At 40.7% G+C, this 23136-nt stretch overlaps 1 protein-coding gene across 3 annotated transcripts in view; it reads left to right on the top strand.

Annotated features, from left to right (window-relative positions):
- CFDP1 (craniofacial development protein 1) overlaps window positions 1-23136 on the top strand; it is a 128675-nt gene that overhangs the window by 21061 nt on the left and 84478 nt on the right. For all 3 annotated transcript variants that reach the window (XM_040443154.1, XM_040443151.1, XM_040443153.1), the window contains one exon: window positions 2290-2409. In XM_040443154.1, coding sequence (XP_040299088.1) covers window positions 2290-2409 — 120 coding nt within the window. The remainder of the gene's footprint in view (window positions 1-2289; window positions 2410-23136) is intronic.

The raw sequence follows: 23136 nt of genomic DNA, 5'->3' as shown, positions 1-23136 counted from the left end.
TTTGTTTTGGTTGCCTCTATAGCAGTGTAAGGAATTACTTCAGAGTTTAGTGTCATAAAACAATTGTTTTATTGTAATCTCTCATAGTTCTGGAGGATAGCTGGGCTCAGGCAGCTCTCGCGCAGGGTGTCAAGCAGTTGTAGTTAGTGGCTGGATATGAAGCCACCTCGAAAGTTTCCTTGTTCTCATGTCTTAGGCCTGGACCGGAGCACGCTCTTCAGGCATCCCTTTCTGTGTGGTCTTCCTGTATGTTCTGCGTAGCGTGGTGGACCAGAGGAGCCAGGCATCTTGCATGGTAACTTGAGGTTTAGAGGTTGCGTTCTCAAGAGAGAGCACCAGGTAGGAGCTGTGTCATCTTCTCAGCTAGCCTCAGGAGTCATGTAGTGCCACCTCCACCGAACTCTGTAAATTGGCAGCACAAAGGCCCACCTGATTAAAAGGAGGGGGTGCCCTATACCTCCCTTCTCGTTGAGGTGATGTCGGGTTTTGGAAGAGCATGTAGAATGGGTTGTGGCAACCATCTTTGAGAAACAGAGTCTAGTATGGAGTTTTCTCTAGCATTGCTGCTTATTCTCTGGACAGTCTTGGAAAAGTGACTTAACTCCTTAGATTTCCTGTTTCTTGCTCATGAAATGTAAATGTGTCAGCCATTGCAACAGAAACGCTGTGTGACAAACCATCCCCAAAACTCTGGTATACAACAAGCGTTTGTTTGTTGCCTGTGTGTTTCTGAGTATCTGGGGTTCAGCTGATCTGGATTTGGCTCTAAGCTGCTTGTTGGATTCAGATCTGCAGTGTGTGTCTTTCAGCCATCTTGGACCAGCTTGAGGCGTATTCTTCTTATGGGGCCAAACGTGGGGAACTCAAGGGGCAAGTGAAAGAGCACAGACACGTTAAACCTTTTCCTGTCAGACATCTCATTGACCATTGAAGCGTGTGCCCAAGCTCAACATCAGGGGGTTAGACAAGTTTCTTCTTGCTTAACAGGAAAGGAGTGTATATTTGCTGAATGATGATCTAATCTGTGGTATAAATTCTCTGTCCTGTTTTTGACTCTTGACTCTCATTACCGAGAAGTTCATTGGGAGAGTAGAGAGACACACACACCCATTAAGCCTGATAAAGAGTAAGGTAGGACCAGATTTTGGAGGGTCTTGAATGGGAGGTTTGGCAATTTATATTTGATCCTCTGAGTAATACTGAGCCATCGCAAGAATGTGGGCAGGAGAGTAACAGAAGGTAGTGTTGCTTTAAGTCACCCCTCAAGATTAACTTGGCCAGTCTTTCCCGGTGAAGATTCTCAATACAAAACTCTCCAACTCTTACTCTGTGCCGCTTGAGTAGGTGACACAGCGCTGAATGCAGGAATGAGATGGCTCTCAATAAGAAAACTTGCTTCTGCTCCCAAGAAGCCTGGATGGAAGGAGAGAAGAGACAGGTTTACATTCCTGCAAAGATGGAATTTATTGGATTCACCTGCCATTATTCTTGGCCAGTTTACTGGAGGACCTGGTTGAACATTTAGAGTACGATGACCTTAATCTTGGGCCCTCTTACAGATAGATTGGAATTTAAACAAAATTCCTCAGATGTTTTTATTGACTTGGCAAGACTGAGCAGGCATTAGACACTTCTCTCTTTAGCGGAGATTTCAGACAGTGTAGATAACCTTATTTGATCCTCTTAGGACTCAGTTTTGTTGAGGACCATTTTTCCAGGTTTGAAATTGGACAGGATTCTCAATCCTGTAGCTTTTTTCCACTCCCAAATGGGTGTTGATCTAGCCAGTTTTAAGGTATTTTGTTTCATCTTTCAGTTATTTTAGCTGTAAAATAGGAGCATTCTGCGGAGTATTTCCAATTGCTTATACTGTTGCTCTTCTTGAAATAATGTAGTGTTTTCCTCCCAAATATTCCATCTCCCTAATCCAACTTTTACTAGACCTTTAACTAGGAGTCCTCATCTCCACGTGAGGTGAGTGGCAGAGCCTTCTCAGCCATCACGTCGGTAGCCACAGGGGCTGTGAGTCAGCAGTGACTGCGGGAACGTGTCGCCTTCTGGCAGAGGTAATGGAGGGGATTTTAGGGACATGAGGTACATTCGTTGTTGTTCACTTAGTTCACTTTCTTTAGAACTGTTGTAGTGGACTTGAATCAGAAACCTCACTCAGTAGCCAGAACTCACCGTAAGCTCAGTGGGTGTTTTCCTTTCTTAGTGTCATTTATTCCCCCTAGATTTTGTTTCTCTCTTTTTATTCTTCTCGTAAACTTGACATCTGCTTCCTTGCAGGGTGACTAAGGAAGTGGATGCAACATCTAAAGAAGCCAAATCTTTCTTCAAGCAAAACGAGAAAGAAAAGCCACAGGCGGCTGGCCCCGCAGCTGTGCCGCCACTCCCTGCGGGGTCCGGGTGAGTGTCCTGCTCTCGGGCTCAGGTGCGCCTGGCGGCTGGCGAAGCGGCTTTCAGGACACGGACCCCCTTTAGCTCGTGGGACTCGCTTCCCCACAGCAGGAATTCTGCTGCCGCTTTGCCTTTCCTGAAATAGTCGCCAAAATGGAAGATATAAAGGAAAGTTAGCCTTAGGTTTCTCGTTTGATTCCAGCCTGAAAAAAGTGCTGATTTCCAGTGTTGACCACAGAGCTGAACATGTAGTAGACTTTACTTTTAAAAATCATTTTTGTATGAAAATATCAGCAGTTTATTAGAACTTCTAGTGGAAATTGGGATAGAGTACTCGGTCCCATCCCCCAAGGACCTCAAAGGACCATAGGAAGGTCAAAGCTGATTTACAAATAATTCTGTTAGTGCGTTGTCAGGAACTTAATAATTTTTCTTTCTTCATATTTTCCATATTACTTGAGTTATTTTTAGCTGAAGAGTTGAATGTTTTCCTTTGGAGGAAATAAAAATTCCCTTCCTCTTAACACGTATGTAAGATGTAAAGCATCACGGCCAATATGAGAAGGCAGGGTGCTAGCATACAGGCACGGGAATGCGGATCCCGGCCCGGGGCCAGTGCCCATTGGCCAGCCGCTGACTTCTGTGGGAAGGCCTGTGTCCTGGAGGGTTTGAGGTGGAACAGGTCACTTCCAGGGGCTTCTCCGACCCTTCGGTCACAGTCTGTCACTTCTTCCTTCCCTCCCTAAACATACCTACCTATCTCGTCGCTACGAACGGTAAAGTTTTGTCTGGGTTTTTACATTAAAAAACAAAAATTGTTGGTTTTCTTATCAGACTATGGGCTTTTCTAGGACGGTCCTTTCTCATCTTTGCAGCCCTGGCCCCAGACAGTGCTGTGTAACCGGGTGTGTGCTCATCTAGGTTGCGTTTACCCAGAAGCAGACCCTGAGACAAAGGTTTGAGTACGAGTCATTGATGTGAGAGGTGACTCCAGGGCTTCTGGAAGGAGGTGGGAAAGGCTGAGAATGCAGCCTGGCCGGGATGTATGTTCTAGCAGGTTACTGCCGGTAGTGGCTGGTACTCACTTGGTTTTGCTAGGCATCTCAGGATGGTGGTGAACAGCTCAAAGAGGGTGAGGAGACTGGAATAGTTACCCTCTGGCTTCCACCTGTCACTGGCTCAGGGCTGCTTCTGCATGCCTGCCGCGCTCAGGCTGTGAGTTCAGGTGCTTGAGGAAGATCCTGCTCTCCAGGTGTGCCGTGATGGTGAGCACGAGGACGTGGCCAGGCCGTGTCCGCATCTGCCCTGGCCTCTTTATCTGCTCCTTATTCCATGTGTTTCTCTCCCACTGGAGCGAGTGGGTACCAGAAGTCATGTAGCAGTTACACCGAAACCTGAGAAGGAAAGGGATTTGAGAGCTTGCTACCACGGCGGAAACGACGTGAGCAGAGTTCTCCACACTGGCCCTGTTAATATTTTAGGCCAGTAGCTTTCAAGCTATGGTTTGCAATCATTGTTCAAAAGAAACTGGGGCTCCTGGGTGGCTTAGTCATTTAAGCAGTTGACTCTTGATCTCAGCTCAGGTTTTGATCTCTCAGGGTCATGAGTTCAAGCCCCGCATTGGGCTCCACACCCAGCAAGGAGCCTACTTAAAAAAAAAAAAGAAAGAAAATGGGATAAAAAAATATCATACGGTATTATATGGTAAGTATTGTTTCATAAAATTTTTATTTTGGTTATTGATGCAGCTATGCTGAGTGACAAATGATATTTTTAGTACGGGTTGAGATTTCAAAAAATGTGAGGCTCTAGGCTGAAACAGCATGTTTTTAGCCTTATAATTGTTAAGTTGTTTGAAAGGGATTCTCTTCAGACCAGTAGCTTTCAGACTTTATTGACTGCCACTCACAGTAAGGAATACATTTTACAGTACTCTATACTTTGCTCGTAAATACAGTTGTGTAAGAAAGTGAAATAAAGTTTGGTGAAATATTTACCTGTACGACGTATGGTGAATTCTGATTTTCTGTTTTACATGATTGTGTATAATAAGTGTCACTTAAAATGTCATGGGCCACTGAACTGATTTCAGAATCTATAATCTGAATTGACAGATACTCCCAAGTTACATAGACAGTCTTCTGTAGGTTTTACTTGGGTTACCAGGCTTATGTCTGGTATTAGTAAACGGTGTCTCTTGCATTTATTGTTACTGTAAAAGTTACCTGTGGATCAAGTACCAGGTAGAAATGCAAAGTTTCTTGTACCTTAGCGTCCTAGCATAGTTCATTTCACCTAGCACAATTTTTACTTCTAATCGCTTGGTATTTCTTTAAATAATCCCCTATTGATGCTTAGAGATTCTCCTTAGAAACTGTGTGTGTTTCAGAAAACACTCTGTTACTATAATTACGAAGATAACTAGAGGAGGGAGAAAGTGGGAGCTTAACAGGGTCATCTTGTTTAAGTCACTAAGTCACTCATGGAAATCTCACAGCATTCTATATCCATGCCTTCCTTTCTTAGAAAGAGCTAATAGCTCTCAAGGATAAATTGCTGAAATGGTATCTGTATCAGGGAGACCCAGCAGGAAACAGATGGCATTGTCAAAGTAGGATGCTTTGAGGAGAGTTTAACAACTCACAAAGTGATGAAAAACCACAGGGATGGAATAGTATGGTGAGCCTGGGGCTAGTAAGAATGAGGCTCCATTACCTCCCCTAGACCTAAAGGGGGCAAAGGGGGGAACAGTTTTGATACTGGAGGCAGGGAGGGCCTCGTGATGGGAGCTGAGACCTTCACTTGAGCAATGGATTCTCCAGGGGGAAGCCAGGGACATAAATACCTAGATGTCTCACTCCTCCTTCTCTCCCATCTCTTACCAGGGCATTCCATTCTGATAGTTGTTAAAATGGTTAGGAAAACTCACTCAGGATTATTGCAGCAAGTGTCAAGACTATCACAATAATGTAGAGAGATTGGGCTCAGCTGTCAGTACAGCAAAGACAGTTGGGAATTTATGGCCAGGGAGCCAGGATGAGGGCAGTGGAGAGGGTGTCAGAGGATGGAATTACTAAGAGACACCAGGGATAGGGAGATTCTCGCTAAGCCGACCTAACGGGATTCTTGCTGAAGGCAGGCCGAGTGCTTACACATCAAGGCTGGGGAATGAAGAGCTTCATCAGATACCAAGAGTGGGGAATTCTCTTAAAGCTGGCCTAGCAGGATTCTTGCTGAAATTGGGCTAAATTGCTCAGATACAAGCCCAACAAAGATTGGAGCCGAGATTGAGGCCTCGTTGAGGAGAGGGCTCAAAGGAGCCTGACTAGGTTTGAAGAAGAAGAGGGTCTCTCTCCGGCTGTCCGTAAATGACAGCATCTGGGGCAGAGAACAGAAGTACAGACAGAATGTGGAAGGGCCTACAGGTAAAACGCTTTTCATTAGATGAACAGACTTCTGACTCCCTTATGAAAGGGTCAAGTAAAATTTAATTAAAATCTGTTTCTTTGAGTGCTGTAATGGAATGTAACAGGTTACAAGAATGCGTCTGCCTGAGTAAACAACGTGTTTAGAGTTGTACGTGAAAATGGGGACACATTTAATTCTGATGTAGTACACCTTGAATTTCTAAATAAATCCAGGAGATGGCCTTCAAGGTTGGCATGATCATCTTCCTGAAATGTATCTCAGAAAGCTTCTCCAGTTGTAATTGTACTTGGGGAAAGATGGTCAAGAGGAATTCATCTGATCTGGAGGGTCTACGTGGGCACATTTTATCAGTGCAGATATTAGTATCTGCTGCCGGCCGTGCGTGCCTGGCATGGGAAGTCTTTTCAGGAGAAGAATCTGTAGGGATAATCCAGTTGATTAAAAGAAAATTATTGTAATACTTTCTGCAGATGTTTTTCATTTTCATTTTTGGAGTTGCTTCAGTTTATAGATTTGTCCAACAAAAACACTTTATTTGTTTATTTTTCTTCTCTCTAAACAGATTTAAGCAATACAGGAAAACCAGAGCAGGAGGGTAAAACATCCTGTCTCACATCCTTTGCTAGCAAGTAAGAACAGATTCACAGGAGCAAATGTTTGTAACTGAAAATGCATTTCCTCTACATGTTTAAAATAGCACACTGCTTGGGCTATAAAAAGCCAAAGTTTGTGCTTTGGGAATGAAGTAAACCAAACACCCAATTTTAATTAGAGGCAGGAATCATAGATGATAAGAAGCGTTCTCTACAGTTGGTTGTAGAAAGCCCAGTACTCTGCTTAGCGTGTCTAAATTTCCACAGTTCTATTGTTCTAACCTCTTGATCCATTTCTTGCCCTCCGCTCCTCCTGCCAGCACCCCTAGTCTCCTGCCCTAGCCCTCATTCCAGCACCGATGACCCTTTGAATCCAGCTTTCATGGGTATTTGGCTGGGTCAGCCTTCACCCCCACATTTACTACTTGCTTTCAACCCTAACATTTATTACTCACGTCTTCGAGCAGTAGGTTGCTAGCGGGCTCTCAGACTTGTACAGGTTTATAATCCTAGCTGCAAGGTATCACCTTATTTTATTAAGGGCTTACTATTTAGTTGCCTCCTTATAGATTGGGAATGGCCTGAAGCAATAAAACATAAGAGCGAAAAACAATTGTTTTCCTATATAGTTTTGTCTTCTTGTTCTATTGAGACTATTGAGAAAACAAACAAATAAACAAAAAAAGACCTTACTATTGAAAGTCTCCCTCGACATCGTGGATTGTGCCAGTTTAGCAACGATTGCCCCGAGATAGAAGAGTCAGAATTGCTCATAGTGTCCTGCTGAAGGTAGAAGACCCAGACTAAAAACCTGGGAAGACAGTTGTTCCTGACTGTTCCTGTGGTTTGTCCGTGTTCAGTGTGTTTGACCAGTTGGTCCCCAGGAGCCTTTAATCCATGCGTCATTCTTCCTGCCTGAGCAGGTGATCTCGTCTTCTCCCAGCCTCTTGGACAGGAGCTAACATTAACATGACCTTGTTGGCTTTTAAGTTTTTACATTTTTTAATACATAGTATTCTGGTAGAGAGCATTGAACATTTCACTTAAAGTAACCAAAAGTAGGCATAACCACAATATTAGGTGGAAATGTTTTTGATTTTTATCCGAATCTCTTGTAGTGATCAGTCAGACCTCTGACTTATGTTCATCTGTGTTTAAGCCCTTTTACTTTTAAAGGAATTGCTTTCATGTTGAGCATTTCAAAGCTAGATCTGATTTCAGTTGTTTTCACTAACAGAGAAGAAAGGACCTCCAAGTTATTCACTGCATAGGTGTTTATATCAACAACAATAAAAACGACCAGCTACCTCACAAATCTGACTTTACCTCCTGGTTTGATGCCCTTGTGAAATGTCTGATCGGGGGCACGTGCCCATGTTCCTGGTGGACAGAGGTACACAGTGAGGTTACTAATAATGCCTAGAGAATGGCCACTCCAAGAAGAGGAAAATCAGCTTGTTTCGAAAGAGTAAATATTATGAGTAAGGGCTTATTTGTAATTATTATAATAATAATTAAGATACTTAGAACAAAGTGGGTATTCCAGCAGACATGGTTTGTGATATTGTTTAGTCTTTAGGAGAACAAACAGTATTAGTCAATTTAATGATTTAAAATTGGATGTGCCTTATTTATTTATTTATTTTTATTTTTAAATGTTTATTTATATTTAAGAGAGAGAGAGAGAGAGAGAGAGAGAAACACAGAGCATGAGCAGGGGAGGGGCAGAGAGAGAGGGAGACACAGATTCCGAAGCAGGCTCCAAGCTCTGGGCTGTCCGCACAGAGCCTGATGGGGCCTTGAAGTCACAAGGCTTGAGATGATGACCTGAGCTGAAGTCGAACACTCAACCGACTGAGCCACCCAGGTGCCCCTTTTTCTTTTAAAAACCGCTCTTATAAGCTGTTTTTATTTACTCATCTGTTTAGATTCTACACGTCACTGGTTTTTAGCATGGTCACAGAGTTGTGCCCTCACGAGGCTATGCAGCCACGATAATTTCCATCACCCCAGGAAAGAAAAGCAGTCCCTCTCCCTTCCCATTTCTCTCCCACACACCTCGGCAGCCACCACTCCATCTATGTGTGTCTAGGTTGCCTGTTTGGATATTTTATACAGTTGGAGCCATAAAGTATTTTTCCTTTTGTGTCTGGCTTCTTTGACTTAGTGTAATGTTTTCAAGTTTCATTCATGTTTCTGTGCTGTGTTCCTTTTTATGGTCGAATAGTACTCCATGGTATGAATATACCACATTTTGTTTATCCATTCGTTAGTTGATAGACGTAGAATTGTTTCCACTTTTTGGCTATTAAAAATAACGTGTCTGTGAACATTCATGTGCAGGTTTTTGTGTGGACATGTGGTTTTATTTCACTTGGGTATATATCTGGGTGTGGAATTGCTTGGTCATGTTGGTTGGACATGCTCTTGAATAGGAGAATGAGCAATAAGAGAAAAATCCAGGAATGTTACCGAAGGGTGGGTGCGTGGGTGCCCAGATTTCTTCCACGGTAATTTCTTTGAAGCATGAACTGTTCTGTACGTAAGCTCCGGCTGTTAGAAACAAGATCAGTGGAAAACTGTGAAGTTCAGTACTACTACTAAAGCGATGACTAGAAAAAAAATGAGGCAGTTTCCTTCTGTCTTAATTCTAGAAGTAGGGAGAGGGATTTAAGCCTTTTGATTTGTTCCCACAGCCAACTCCAAGCTTTCTACTTAGTGAGATTTCCTGTTTGATGATAATTTGGGATTTGTAGTTTAGTTTAGTTTAGACTCAGGGCTGGCCCTGTTCTTATTTTATTGCTGTTTGTAAATAGATGTTCTTGACCTTCCCACTAACTTTTGAATTTAACTTTGTTATTCTTAGTGGTTGTGGTGCTGCTAGTAGGAGGTGTTCAGAAATGTGTGGTGAGATATTTTGGTTGTCACAAGACTTGAGGAGACCACTGGCACTTAGTGGGTGGGGTTCAGGAATACTAAATATCTGCAGTGCTTAGGACAGTTTGTACAGAGAAGAATTTTCTTTTCCAAAATGCCAACAGTGTGCCCTTTGAGACACGCTGTTTTAGGGAGCTGAAGTCCCTTGGTTATATAACTACTGGGCTTTTCTTCAGTTTCTAGTTTGAGACTCCATTCCAGGGCAGGCATTCACAAACTGGCAGTTCGTGGACCAAGTCTGTCCGTAGATGTTTTTATTCGGCCATTATTTAAAAATCAGGAGAGTTGACATAAAAATCTGGGTTCCTGGCTTTTCTTGAGAAACGAGAAGTCGTGCCATTGCCCTCCCTCTTTTCTTACAGCAGCAGTCAGCAGGAGCAGAATAGATGGGGTTTGTCCTTTCCTGGTCCCGACTCAGCTGCTTCATTATTTATGTCACCTGCTGGGTTCCCGTAGTCAGGAACGGGGATGACACGTTTCCCTTTAATGACCAGGTCAGTTTCCTTTGGGGACCAGTTCTTTAGATTAAATATCAGACATATTATCTTTTCATGCTGCCTGTTAAGTGTTCCTTACCTTTTTTAAAAAGGACAAATAGCTCCTATGACAAATTACCAAATTTAAGGCACAGTGGTAAGTGTTTTATATGTATTATTTAATCTACACAAATACTTTAAGAGGTGGGTGCTAACTCTGTGCCCATTTCATAGACCAGGGAACTGAGGCCCAGGAAGGTGCCGTTAACTTGTGGAGATCTCGTAGATAATGGATGGCAGAGCCAGGATCCCAGTCCAGATCCATTTGAGACCCGAGCCTGAGCTCTCAGCCACTGTGTTATGCAACCATTCTTTCTTACACACCTGGTTGGACTTTTTTGGGGGTAAGAAGTATCTCTTCAGCTTTATAACTGATGAGGGACTCTTTGAAAGCTATTTTGAATTTTGTAATTTTTTTAGGGAAATTGGATGACTCTTTCCTCCCTTTTCCCCTGTAGGCCTTTTCCCCATTAACCATGGCTAATCTGGGTTTCCTGTACTGTATTTCAGTCTCGTTACTATTTTAGGAGATTGCAGGGGCAGCACGTTTTTAAAAACGAGTTCCAGGTGTGTTTGTACATTGATAATCTGTCAGCAGACAATGAAGCTGTGGACAAGATGCGATCAGTCAGCTGGGGTAATGGTTGTTGCCGCTTCTGTCATTCGTTCGTACTGAGGGCTCAGTCCTCCATCGTAGGCAGCTGATGTGAGAGCGTTGCCAGGAGAGCCGGGTAGGGGATCTCAGTTCAGAGCATTTCTTCTGGCCGTCATTTGTTCCAGGGTAGGGCTAGCTAGAAATAGCTTTTCAGATGATATTTCAGGGACCTAGTGTGACAGTAGAAATGATTGATTCTGGCAGTGTTGGTGGTCCTGCTGTTAACTTCCTTGTCAGCTCCAGAATGATGTATTTTATACTGGGGCAAGACTACTCTGCACTGGACTTTTACCTTCATGTCCTTCAGGGGATGCTAAATACTCAACTTCATGCAGTTGTAACTTACTCCTAACTTGCTTTTTCAATATACCTCCCTAGGTGTTGCAGGTATAGAGTAAATGAGTTGGCATTGAAGTGAAATTAATTATTGAAAGATTTTCCCGTAAGTAGTTGGAATATTTTGAATTTATTAAGGATTATGTCATTCACATTCTTGATTTGAAGAGATTATTCCAGGCTATTCTCAGAACTGGAGTAATTATGAATGGAGAGACTAGTAGTAGTTTTTTGGTTTCGGTTTTTGTTTTTTGTTTTTTGGTTGGGGAGAATGGTAGAATATTTGACCATATGGGTCAAACAGTGAAGTGCCGGCCAATGTGAGCATCTAAAGCAATCTCAGACATAGAAAAGCTTTCAAAGCAAGAACATTTTTCATTTGTGGTTACCGGGATGGGGTAACCTGTGTCAGTTTGAACAGAATACCTACAGCAAATACGATGAACCTAAGAGGTGCCCCTACCGGTTTTCAAGGTTGCCCCTGGGTGGAACAAATTCTAGCGTTCTTAGAAAATCCTTAGGGATTTGAACTTTATTGCAGAGTGGTCTTCTTCCTTTTGCTCTTAGTGTCCAGTCACAGTTTCAACAAGCTTCAGTAATCTTTTAAGTTTAAAAGTCAGATGTCTATACGTGTTAGAAACTTTTAAAACGTTATTTTGCTATATCCTATACCCTTTATCAGGAAAATGCTTTGGGTGCTTTGCTGGGAGTGTAGGGAAGAACAGACAGCCGAAGTTATTATGTTCACAGTGTTTTATTAAGTATGATCATTGGAAATTGATTTGGAAATAAGGTTGTGGACATCTTCATTCAAAGAGAAAACTGTGATGCTCTAGGAATGAAGTCAAACTATTTTGGTTAACTAATAAAACGCTGATGTGTTGCACTGATAGTTTCATTTGCTTTAGCTTCTCTCAGTGTACGCTAGAGGGCAGAACCCCCGCCCCCCTCCCCGCGGAAATGGTTCTTCTTTGGCTGCATACAAGGAACACGAAGCTTTCCTTGATTTGGTAGATTGAGTGCTTTACGTTTTTCTTGGCCTAATTAGGTTAGTCTCTTGCATGAGATTTCTAGGTACTATACAGTTTCTGCATTTTCTTTAATTAATATTTGTTTTGTTTTCAGCTCTGCCGTTGTGTTTAGAAAGTGAAAAATGGTTTTTCTTCTTTCATTTTCTTTCTTGAGATACAAAAGCTTTTATTGTTGTATGCTTTTTTAATTACAAATAAGAAAGTAAAAATGACCCGTAGTTGCATCACTTAAGTTTTTTCAGAAAGGAGACAGTGAAATTTCCTTGCCACTTGCCTTCATTCCTAACTCCAGAGGCTAATACAGTTTACCTTTGAACAACGTGGCGTTTAGGGTTGCTGATCTCTCTAAGCAGTCAGAAATCTGTGTATAACTTTTGACTCCCCAAAAACTTAACCACTAGTAGCCTGTTGTTGACCAGAAGCCTTACTGATAACATAGTCGACTAACACATATTTTATATGCTACGTGAATTATATACTATATCTTACCATAAAATAAACTAGAGAAAAGAAAGTGTTAAGAAAATCATAAGGGAAAAAATGCATTTATAGTACTTTACTGTAAAAACACTGCGTATAAATGAACCTGTATGGTTCAAATGCATGTTGTTCAAGGTTGTTCAGTATAGTTGCTGATTATCACTTTTACACGGATCCTTCCACTGTGCTAATGCATTGTCATTGTATATACATGAAAACAAAAATGGACTCTGTGTTAGTCTGCAACTTGTATTTTTACTTAACTGTCTGTTTTGGGCATCGTTTCAGGTTCAGTATGAACATGTATATTTTTTTTGTTCCTGCATTGTATTACATTATGTAAATATTCTATAACTTGAGTAACCATTCCCTTATTGATGAACATTTAGTTTTCCAACTTTCACAGTTACGAATAATTCTGTAGTGATCCTTGCGTATGCATTTTTATGTTCTCATGTTGTTATTTCTGGGGGACAGATTCTTAGAAATGGGATTGCTGGGTCATCACGTATATGCAACTTAAATCCTAATAGATGTGGCCAAATAGTACCAATTTGAAGTCTCTCCCGTGTTACGTGAGAGGGCCCATTTCTACACACCATTACTGGTATTCATCAAGGTCTTCTGCACAGTCATGACATTAACTAGATTTTCGTAATGTGCTAGTTTGATTTGTGTTTCCCCTCTGAAAGCCTTTACCAAAAAGAGACTTTTCAAGAATTAAAGTAATCCTAGGATGCCTGGCTGGCTCATTTGATTAAGTGTCCACCTCTTGGTTTTGGCTCAGGTCATCATCTCACAGTTTGTGAGTTCAAGTCCTGAGTTATGCTTGGGATCCTCTCCACCCCACCCCACCCCCCCACCCCGCCCCTCCCTCACTCATTCTCTCCTCTCTCTCTCTGTCTCTCTCTCTCAAAATAAATAAATGAATAAACTTTAAAAAAAAGAATTAAACTACTGCTATATTTCTGTGTATTTGCCAAATGTTACAGAAAGAATAAATTAAGATTTGAGTATCACCTATAGGTAGTCTCCATACTGTATCAAATCATCAAAGTTGTCGTCTTGGAGTTCAGGTAAAAATCTGAATTTTATAAACACTGAGAGAAATTGTGAGCCAGCTTAGGAACTGATCTATATTATAGATATGTATAATATATACATAAGATATACATAGATCTGTAATATAGATATATGTAATTATCTATATTATAGATCAATTAAAATGCTCTGTGCTGTTTCTTTCTTAGGTCCTTAATGTTGGAAGTTACTATTCCCAAATGTTTTTGTTTTTTTTTTTTTTAATTTTTTTTTCAACGTTTATTTATTTTGGGGACAGAGAGAGACAGAGCATGAACGGGGGAGGGGCAGAGAGAGAGGGAGACACAGAATCAGAAACAGGCTCCAGGCTCTGAGCCATCAGCCCAGAGCCCGACGCGGGGCTCGAACTCACGGACCGCGAGATCGTGACCTGGCTGAAGTCGGATGCTTAACCGACTGCGCCACCCAGGCGCCCCTAGGTAAATATTTTAATTTGGATCAGGGAATTTTTCTTATGGGAGAGGCCAAGCAGCTGTGTTCTAATTATTTTGGTCAGGGATTGAAAATCAATCTGATCTGAAGTCCAGCACTTACTGTATTCATTTGCTTAGCCTTGGATTCTTGCCAAAACCTTTACCCAAGGGAACCTATGATAAATTTAAGCTGAAATAACTTAAGACTTCTAAACTAGGTTAGTATTTCTGTATCATTGTGAAAATGGAAGATTCCAAACCAGCATTCATCTTTAGGTCTAGTAATTTTAGATGCATATGACCATAAAAAGTCATAGCCTCTTGATTATTAGCCTCTCCTTGAATTTGAAATGTACAATTTCAGTAGCTGCTAATTTGTGAATGAGCAGGAAAAACTCATGTGTTGCCTTTGCTTCTGCTTTAAATTGGAATCTTTTAGCCCAGTTGCTTGTGAGATGGTGAGCTGTGAGAGGGAGATGCCAAAGGAGGAGAGTTTTCTCTACAGTTAGATAGTGACTTACTTGGACCAGAAGTGAGAATCAGATTCAAGGAATACCATGTGCAAAACACTCTTGATCTTGGCCTTTCGTCTACTGTAGCGAGCTTCAAAAAAAGATGGGAAAAGTTTCCTTTAGCGCAGTAACCACAAGCATCATGTCTGCTTTCCAATTATGTTTCTGTGTTGCGCTGTGGGTGAACTGAATCCAAGTTTTTATACTGTTTCAAAAAGCCATTCCAATTTCACTTTTGTTGGACCAGTCTGGACCTCAATTTCTCAGTCTTGATGTGGTGAAGCCAGCTTTCCTATTGGGCTAACTTAGATCAGCTGTGTGTTACACGACAGCATTGTGTAAGAAGGAGCCAGGCAGAATTCCAGCTGCATGAAGGGTTAGATTATAAAGTATCTGCCTTTATGAAATTGGAGTTCTATTTTTTTTTTAAGCTTCAGGAGAGTAGAATTTTGGTTAATACCATAATGAGAACAAAGGATTAGTGTTTTTTAGGTATAGTATGGAGAGTTTGTGATAAAGGCTTTTATTTTCCTTACATTTTATCAGTTGCTGATGAAATTGGTTGGCAATGGAAAATCAAACACCACTCCTTTCTCCCTATGGTACTCGGTCTCAGGACACTCCCTGATAAGACTGGTACGCCTCTGCGCTTCTTACTGCCACCTTTGCTTTATTTGTTTAAGGTTTTGTCAAGATTCCCAGGTGTCTTCTTTTTATTCATGTAATAATATCATTCATCTACTCTAAAGCTTTAACCATCTCTTTTATGTTGGTGATTCTCTGCTCTGACCTTCCAGTATGGCCTTTCTTCTGCGCTCAGACCCATATTTCTTACTGCTTGCTAGAAGTTTATTCTGAATTTTCTTGACATGACATTGGTCCAGCATTCAACTCATTTCCTCTGAGTGCTCCCGTTTTACAGAGCTGAAGAAATGGAGCCTGTGAAGTTAAGTAGCTTGTCCACAAGAGAGAGCCTGGACTGGAATCTAAGGCTTCTTTCCAATCCATCGTGGTCATCTGCTGAACCAAAATGCCTGTCTCTGGAGGAAAGAATGTACTGCCGTGGTTTCCTCCATCACTCAGGGCATCTTCAGTTATTTCCCTTTCTTTTCCTTGCCTCCCCACCTGCCCAATCCATTCAGTGCTTTTAATTCTGCATTCAGAATGTCTGTAGATCATCATTTCTTTTCTTTCCCTCCCTCCTCTCCCCTCTTTCTCTCTGTATTTCACCTCCATTCCCATTTGCCTTTTTTCTGGGTATTAAGCATCTATCTCTGTGTAATTGGACTGTTTTCTAAAGGTTTGGACTATTGTAATTGTTTCCTAAGTTTACTGGAAGCCTGCAGTCCCTCTTCCTGTATCCATGCTACCTGCCACTGCTGAGATAATTTGGCAGAGATTCAGTGTAGATTATGACACTTGCTCAAAAATTTGATACTCGTCTACCGTTAAGTTCACATTCTTTGGCCTGATATTAGTGAACGCCATACTGTAGTTAACCACACCTTGTTGGGAGTTACTCTGTTTGACAGAAAAGAGTCTTCTCTACCCATATTCTCCCCCTCAGCTTTGTTCAGCTGTTCACTCTTCTCCCCTGGTTGTCCTCATCTCTCCATCTATTGGAATTCTGCCTCTCTTTCAAGTCCCACCGCTGCCCTCCCATACTCTTCCCTGGCACACACTCTCTTGGGATTCGTATTCCACTAATGGGCCCACTAAATGTTGGACCATGAATATAGTTATTTTATTCTTTCTTATTCATGCCCTATGAAGAATAAAGGCTCTTTTAAGCTCTTCTCTTTGACTTCGATTTCTGCAGTTTAAATACAGTGTGGATTCATGGCTTTTGAAAGTCCTGAAAATTCTCAAGTCTTATCTCTTTGAATATTGCCTCTTTTGCATTGTGTCTCCTACAACTCCTATTATTAGCTTTATGTCAGATCTTTGCAGTCTGTCTTCCATATTATTTCACATCTCCTTGGTATTTTTTTATCACATTATTTCTCTGAGTTGCCTCCTAGTTATTTCCTGTTTTTCCCATGCTGTACGTTTTCTTCAGCTGTGTCTAATCTCTCTTAATTTGTCCACTGATTTAATTTCAGTGGCTGAGCTCTTTGTTTTTAGAAATTCTATTTGGTTTGCTTTCAGATCTGTGTGTTCTTTTTTCCATAGGATCTTGGTTTTGGGGCTTTCTTTTTATTATTATTATTATTATTTTTATTATTATTTGAGAGAGCATGTGCAGGGGAGAGGAGCAGAGGGAAAGAGAGAGAATCTCATGCAGGCTCTATGCTCAGCACAGAGCCCAACGTGGGAGTCACTTCCACAACCCTGGGATCATGACCTAAGGTGAAATCAAGAGTCGAAACTCAATAACAAAACCCAGGCGGAAGTTATTGAAACTTCTCACTCCCCCATGGCCACTGTATCTGCTCATGTGCTACTTCTGTGGTTTTCAGTTCCTTCTTTGATCTTGATACTCTGGGGTTTCCCTTTCTTGTGAGCTTAGCTAACGTTTGAAATAATTTGGGGTATATCTAAGAATCTAGCATTTCTAGGTCTTTATTTGGAAAATGTTCAGGTTATATTAAGCATCCATTTTGCCTGAAATAGACGTTCATCATGAGTGCTTTAAAGATGAATACCCTATGTTGCTTTTTTTTTTTTTTACATTTTCCTGCAGCTAGTACAAAGTTGTCCATTACATTTGATGAATTTGAAATTTCCTTTTTAAAGGAAACATTTTGACCACTGTGAGCATAGGAAGGAATACCCAGTACCTTTTAAAACCCATCAGATGATTTATCTTTCATATTAGTTATGAGCTGCTGCTTCTCCTACCCAAGACCTATTGATACACATCATTAAAATACCGCATCTTAAATGTTCAGTGCTGGGGTGCCTGGGTGGCTCAGTTGGTTAAGCATCTGACTTCAGCCCCCACCACACCCCCACCCCCGCATCAGGCTCTGTGCTGACAGCTCAGAGCCTGGAGCCAGCTTCTGATTCTGTGTCTCCCTCCCTCCCCCCTTGCCCCTCCCCCACTCACACTCTGTCTCTCTCTCTCTCTCTCTCTCTCTCTCTCTCTCTCCCTCTCAAAAATAAATGTTAAACATTTTTTTAAGAATAAATAAAATTAAATGTTCAGTGCTTTATCCTTTTGAGCTATTGACATTGCTCTGTTTGTTGGGTTTCCCTGTTCTGTTTAGAAACAAAATATCTGGAAATACTTTCTGATATAATTTCTAAAACATCCATGAATTTTCTTATGTGAAATTCTCTTATATCTATCTCACTTTATTTGTAACCCCCTTTCATCTCCATCTTTCTGTTTTGAAAATCGTTATTCATCATTATTGTGGACCTTCTTTTTGTCTGTCTAGTGTCTGACCCCCTCGGAGATCTTCAAGAAAACTTGTAGATGCCACCCTTTGTGGGAGGCAAGGAGCTGAAAATTCAAAACTTTTGATTTCCCACCCTTCTCAGCTCTAGTTTTTAGTTAGGAGCTTCGACTTCATGAGTCAGACATCTGCCCAAGGTAATGAACCCAGGAGTGCTGAGGCAGAGGCCGGGAGCACTGCAGATCTCGGGCCCTCCAGTGGTGGGGTCCAGGGCGGGGGAGGCCAGGTGGAGCACATACAGAGCAGCCATGACAGCTGTGTCCTCACCAGCATAGGTCTGTGGTGTGATTTGGGGACATTGTTTCCAGCCTCTGAATGTAATTTTTTAGCCCTCGTGGATTTTGTGAGTAACCCAGTACCTTTTTATTATGGTTATTGTTAAGCTTTTTATTTTGAGAGACTGTAGATTTACATGTAGTTGTATAAAATAATACAGAGAGATTCCTTGAGCCTTGGCCCAGTTTTCCCTTATGGAAACATCTTCTAGTGCCCCAACCAGAATAATGACATTGAGACGGTCAAGATAGAAAACATTTCCAGTCCACTAGAATCCCTCATGTTGCTTTTATAACCACACCCACCTTCCTACTGCCCTCTGGCAACACTCATTTGTTCTCTATTTGTATAATTTTGCCATTTCAAGAATGTTTTATAAATGAAAGCATACAGTAAAAGCCTTTTAACATTGGCTTTTTTTCCACTCTGCAGATTCATTCAGGTTGTGGTTTTTTAGATCAGTATCTTTTATTGTTGACTAGGATCCTGTGCTATGGATGCACCACAGCTCCCTTCACTGTTCATCTACTGAAGGATGTCCGGGTTTCCTGTTCAGGCTATTACAGATAAAGTGCTATAAATATTCGTGTACAGGTTTTTGTATTGCCACTATGACAAATTACCACAAATTTAGCTGCTTACATAGCACAAATTTATTCTTTTAACTTTTTAGGCAGAAGTCCAAAATGGATCTCACTCTATTAAAATCAAAGCAGGTTTGTGTTTCTTATGATTGTAGGACTTAGGTTCTCCTTTCCTTGCTGCCTTGTCAGCTGTGGACCATTCCCAGCGTCAGGAGACCATCCCCATTTTTGGTTGCTGGCCCCCTTCTTCTGTTGTCAAAACCAGCAACAACTTGATTTCCCCCTCAAAGCTGTGAATCTCAACTCCTTACATCTGTTTCATCTCTCTGACCCAGCTGGGGAAGGGCCTCTGCTTTTAAGGACTCCTGTTTAACACAGGAGTGATTGGGCCCACACAGATAACCTAGGATGAATCTCCCCTATCTCAAGATCCATACTCTTAGTCACATCCCTTTTGCTGTAAATGGTAACTAATTCACAGATTTGGGCCCGGGGGTGGGGATACGGTGTGGGCATCTGTGGTAGCCCTTATTAGAATTTCATTTCTCAGAGACAAATACTCAAAGGGGTGCAGTTGCTGGGGCCAATGGTGGTTGCATATTTAGGGTTTTTTTGTTTTTGTGGGTTTCTTTAATCTCAAAAAAATTATTTTAAGTAAACTCCACACCACATGTGGGGCTCGAACTCACAACCCTAAGATCAGGAGTTGCATGGTCTACTGACTGAGTCAGCCAGACACTCTACATGTTTAGTTTTTGTAAGAAACTGCCAAACTTTTCCAGAAGGGCTATACCATTTTACATTTCCACCAGCAGTGTATAAGGGATATAATTTCTGCACATACTCATCAACATTTAGTATTGTCACCAGTTTTCATTTTAGTCATTCTGATGATAGTCATTTTGATTTAGTCATTCTGAAGCATATATAGTGATGCTTCATTATGATTTTAATTTACATTTCCCTAATGCTAATGGTGTTGAACATCTTTTCAAGTGCTCTTTTGCTATCTAGATATCTTTTTTGGTGAAATGTCTGTTCATGTATTTTGCCCGTTTTCTAATGGGATTGTTTGGGTTTTTACTGTTGAGTTTTAAGAGTTCTTTATATATTCTAGGTATCAGTCCTTTATCAGTTACGCGATTTGCAAATACTTTTTTTTCCAGTTTGTAAGTTGTCTTATACTTTTAAGAGGATCTTTTACAGAGCAAATGTTTTAATTTTGATGAAGTCCAATTTATCAATTTTTCCTTTTATGGATTCCACTTTTGATGTCAAGTCTAAGAATTCTTTGCCTGGCCCAAGATCCCACATATTTTCTCTTTTGCCTTTTTATAAAAGTTTTAGAGTTTTATGGTTAAGCCCATGATGCATTTTTGAGTTAATTTTTATATAATTTAGCAAGTTTAGGTCAAAGTTAATCTTTTTTACCTGCGCTGTCCATTTTCCAGCACCATTTGTTGAAAAGACCATCTTTGAATTGTTTTTGCACCTTTGTCTTTGAATTGCTTTTGCACTTTGGTAAAAAAAATTAGTTTGGTATATTTGTGTGGGTCTATTTCTGGACTCTTATTCTTTCCATTTACATGTGTCTATCCCTCTGCCAGTACCACAGTCTTGATGACTAACGTATATAGTAAGTCTTAAAATCTGGTAGATTGACTCCTCCCACTTTATTCTTTTCAAAATTAACTATTCTGTTTCTTTCTTTTTTTTTTTTTAATGTTTATTTATTTTTGAGACAGAGAGAGACAGAGCATGAACGGGGGAGGGGCAGAGAGAGAGGGAGACACAGAATCGGAAGCAGGCTCCAGGCTCTGAGCCATCAGCCCAGAGCCTGACGCGGGGCTCGAACTCACGGACCGCGAGATCGTGACCTGAGCTGAAGTCGGACGCTTAACCGACTGAGCCACCCAGGCGCCCCAACTATTCTGTTTCTTTTGCCTATATATATGTTTATATTTATATTTATATATTAGAATAATTATGCTTCTGTTTACAAAAATACTGGGAATTTGGTAGGAATTGCATTAAGACTTGTTATGGACTGAATTGTTTGTTCCTTCCCCACATTCTTAGGTTCAAGCCTTAATCCTCAGTGTGAGTGTATTTTGAGATAGGGCCTTAAGGAGGTAGTTAACATTCAATGAGTTCATAAGGGTGAGGTCTTAATCTATTAGTACCAGTATCTGAATAAAAAGAGGAAGAGACACCAGAGATTGTTCTCTCCAAGCATGCAAAGAAAAGGCCATGTGAAGACACAGCAAGAAGATAGCTCTGGTAGCCAGAAAGAGCAGACACCTTGATCTTGGACTTCCGGCCTCCAGAACTGTGAGAAAATAAATTTCTGTTGTTTAAGCCACCCAGTGTATGGCATTCTGTTATGGTAGCCCAGGCAGACTAATACAGACCTATATATCAATCTGAGGGGAATTGCTATCTTTGCTGTGTTGAGTCTAACAGTCTACAAACATGTTATATCCATGTTCTTCCATTCATTTAGATCTTTGATTTCTTTGATCAGCATTTTGTAGTTTTCAACCTACAAATCCTATACATGTTTTGTTAGACTTATATGTAATGTTTTTCTTTTCAGTGATTATAAATGGTACTATATTTAAATTTTCAGTGGCCACTGGTTCATTGCTAGTATATAGAAATATAATTGATTTTTGTATGTTTATCTTATGTTCTTCAACCTTGCTGAACTGTGTATTAGTACTATGAATTTTTAATCAGTCCTTGGGATTTTCTGCGTAGGTAATTATTATTGCTTTTTGCTTTCTTCCCTTGTTGCACTGGCTCAAGGTTACAGCACTGTGTTGATTAAAAACAGTGAGAGGGGCGCCTGGGTGGCGCAGTCAGTTAAGCGTCCGACTTCAGCCAGGTCACGATCTCGCGGTCCGTGAGTTCGAGCCCCGCGTCAGGCTCTGGGCTGATGGCTCAGAGCCTGGAGCCTGTTTCTGATTCTGTGTCTCCCTCTCTCTCTGCCCCTCCCCCGTTCATGCTCTGTCTCTCTCTGTCCCAAAAATAAATAAACGTTGAAAAAAAAAAATTAAAAAAAAAAAAAAACAGTGAGAAGCCCTGTTCCCGGTCTTAGGGAGAAGCATTCAGTCTTTTGGTTAGCTTTAGGTGTTTTGTAGATGTTTTTAATCAAGTTGAGTAAGTTCCTCTCTACTCCTAATTTTGTCAGACTTTTATCGTGAATGGGTGTTAAATTTTGTCAAATGCTTTTTCTGTGAAGATTGATATAATCGTGATTTTTTATAACAGCTTTATTGATATGTAATTTACATACCCTACAACTCACCCATTTAAAATGTACAATTCATTAGTTTCTGTATATTCACAGAGATTTGCAAACATCATGATGGTTAATTTCAGACCATTTTCATTACCCTAAAAAGAAATCCTGCACCTGTTATCTGTCACTCCCCCATTTAGCCGTCGCTCTTCCATTTTCTCCAGCTCCCCCCGCCCCCCCACCAGCCTAGGCAACCATTAGACTTTCTCTCTATATGGACTTCTGTATTCTGGACATTTCATGTAAATGGTATATACAGTATGTGGCTTTGTGTCTGGCTTTTCTGAATTAGTAAAATGTTTTCAAGGTTCATCCATGTTGTAGCATATTTCAATACTTTGTTTCTTTTTATTGTCAAATTTTTGACGTTTTTCAGTTGATAGGCATTCAAGTTGTTTCCACTTTTTGACTAGTATGAATAATGCTATGAACATTTCTACACAAGTTTTACTATGGACATCTGTTTTCATTTCTTTCGGATGGGAGGAAGTAGAATTGCATGGCCATATGGTAACTCTTTTCAGCTGAGAAACTGCCAGACTTCGGCAGGCAGTGGCTGCACTGTTTTACATTCCAACAAGCAATGTATTAGGGTTCTAGTTTCTCCACGTTCTCATCAACACTTGTCATTATCCCTCTTTTTGATCATAGCCATCCTAGGGGGTATGAAGCGCTATCTCAATGTAGTTTTGATTTGCATATCCCTGGTGGCTTATGATGTTGGTGATCTTTTCATGTGCTTATTAGCTGTTTGTATATCTTCTTTGGAGATGTATCTATTCACAACCTTTCCTCATTTTTAATTGGGTTATTTGTCTTTTATTACTGAGTTGTAAGAGTTCTTTATGTATTCTAAATAGAAATACAAGTTCCTATCAGATAAATGATTTCTAAATGCTTCTCATATATGGGTATCTTTTCACTTTCTTGATCATGTCCCTTGAAGCTCAAATTTTTTTTATAAAATCCAATGAATTTTTTTTTTTTTTGCCACTCATGATTGCATATCTAAGAAACTTTTGTCTAACTTAAGACCATATTAACCCTTATGTTTTCTTCCAAGAGTTTTATATTTTTAGAGCTTAACATTTAGGTGTTTGATCATTCTGAGTTAATTTTTATTTATAGTGTGATGTAGCAGTCCAGCT

Source organism: Herpailurus yagouaroundi, unplaced genomic scaffold (assembly GCF_014898765.1).
Source record: "Herpailurus yagouaroundi ecotype Mexico unplaced genomic scaffold, PumYag 190, whole genome shotgun sequence".
Taxonomy (NCBI): Eukaryota; Metazoa; Chordata; class Mammalia; order Carnivora; family Felidae; genus Herpailurus; species Herpailurus yagouaroundi.
Note: the sequence above shows the minus strand (reverse complement) of the source record. Positions and strands in the feature narration are given on the sequence as shown.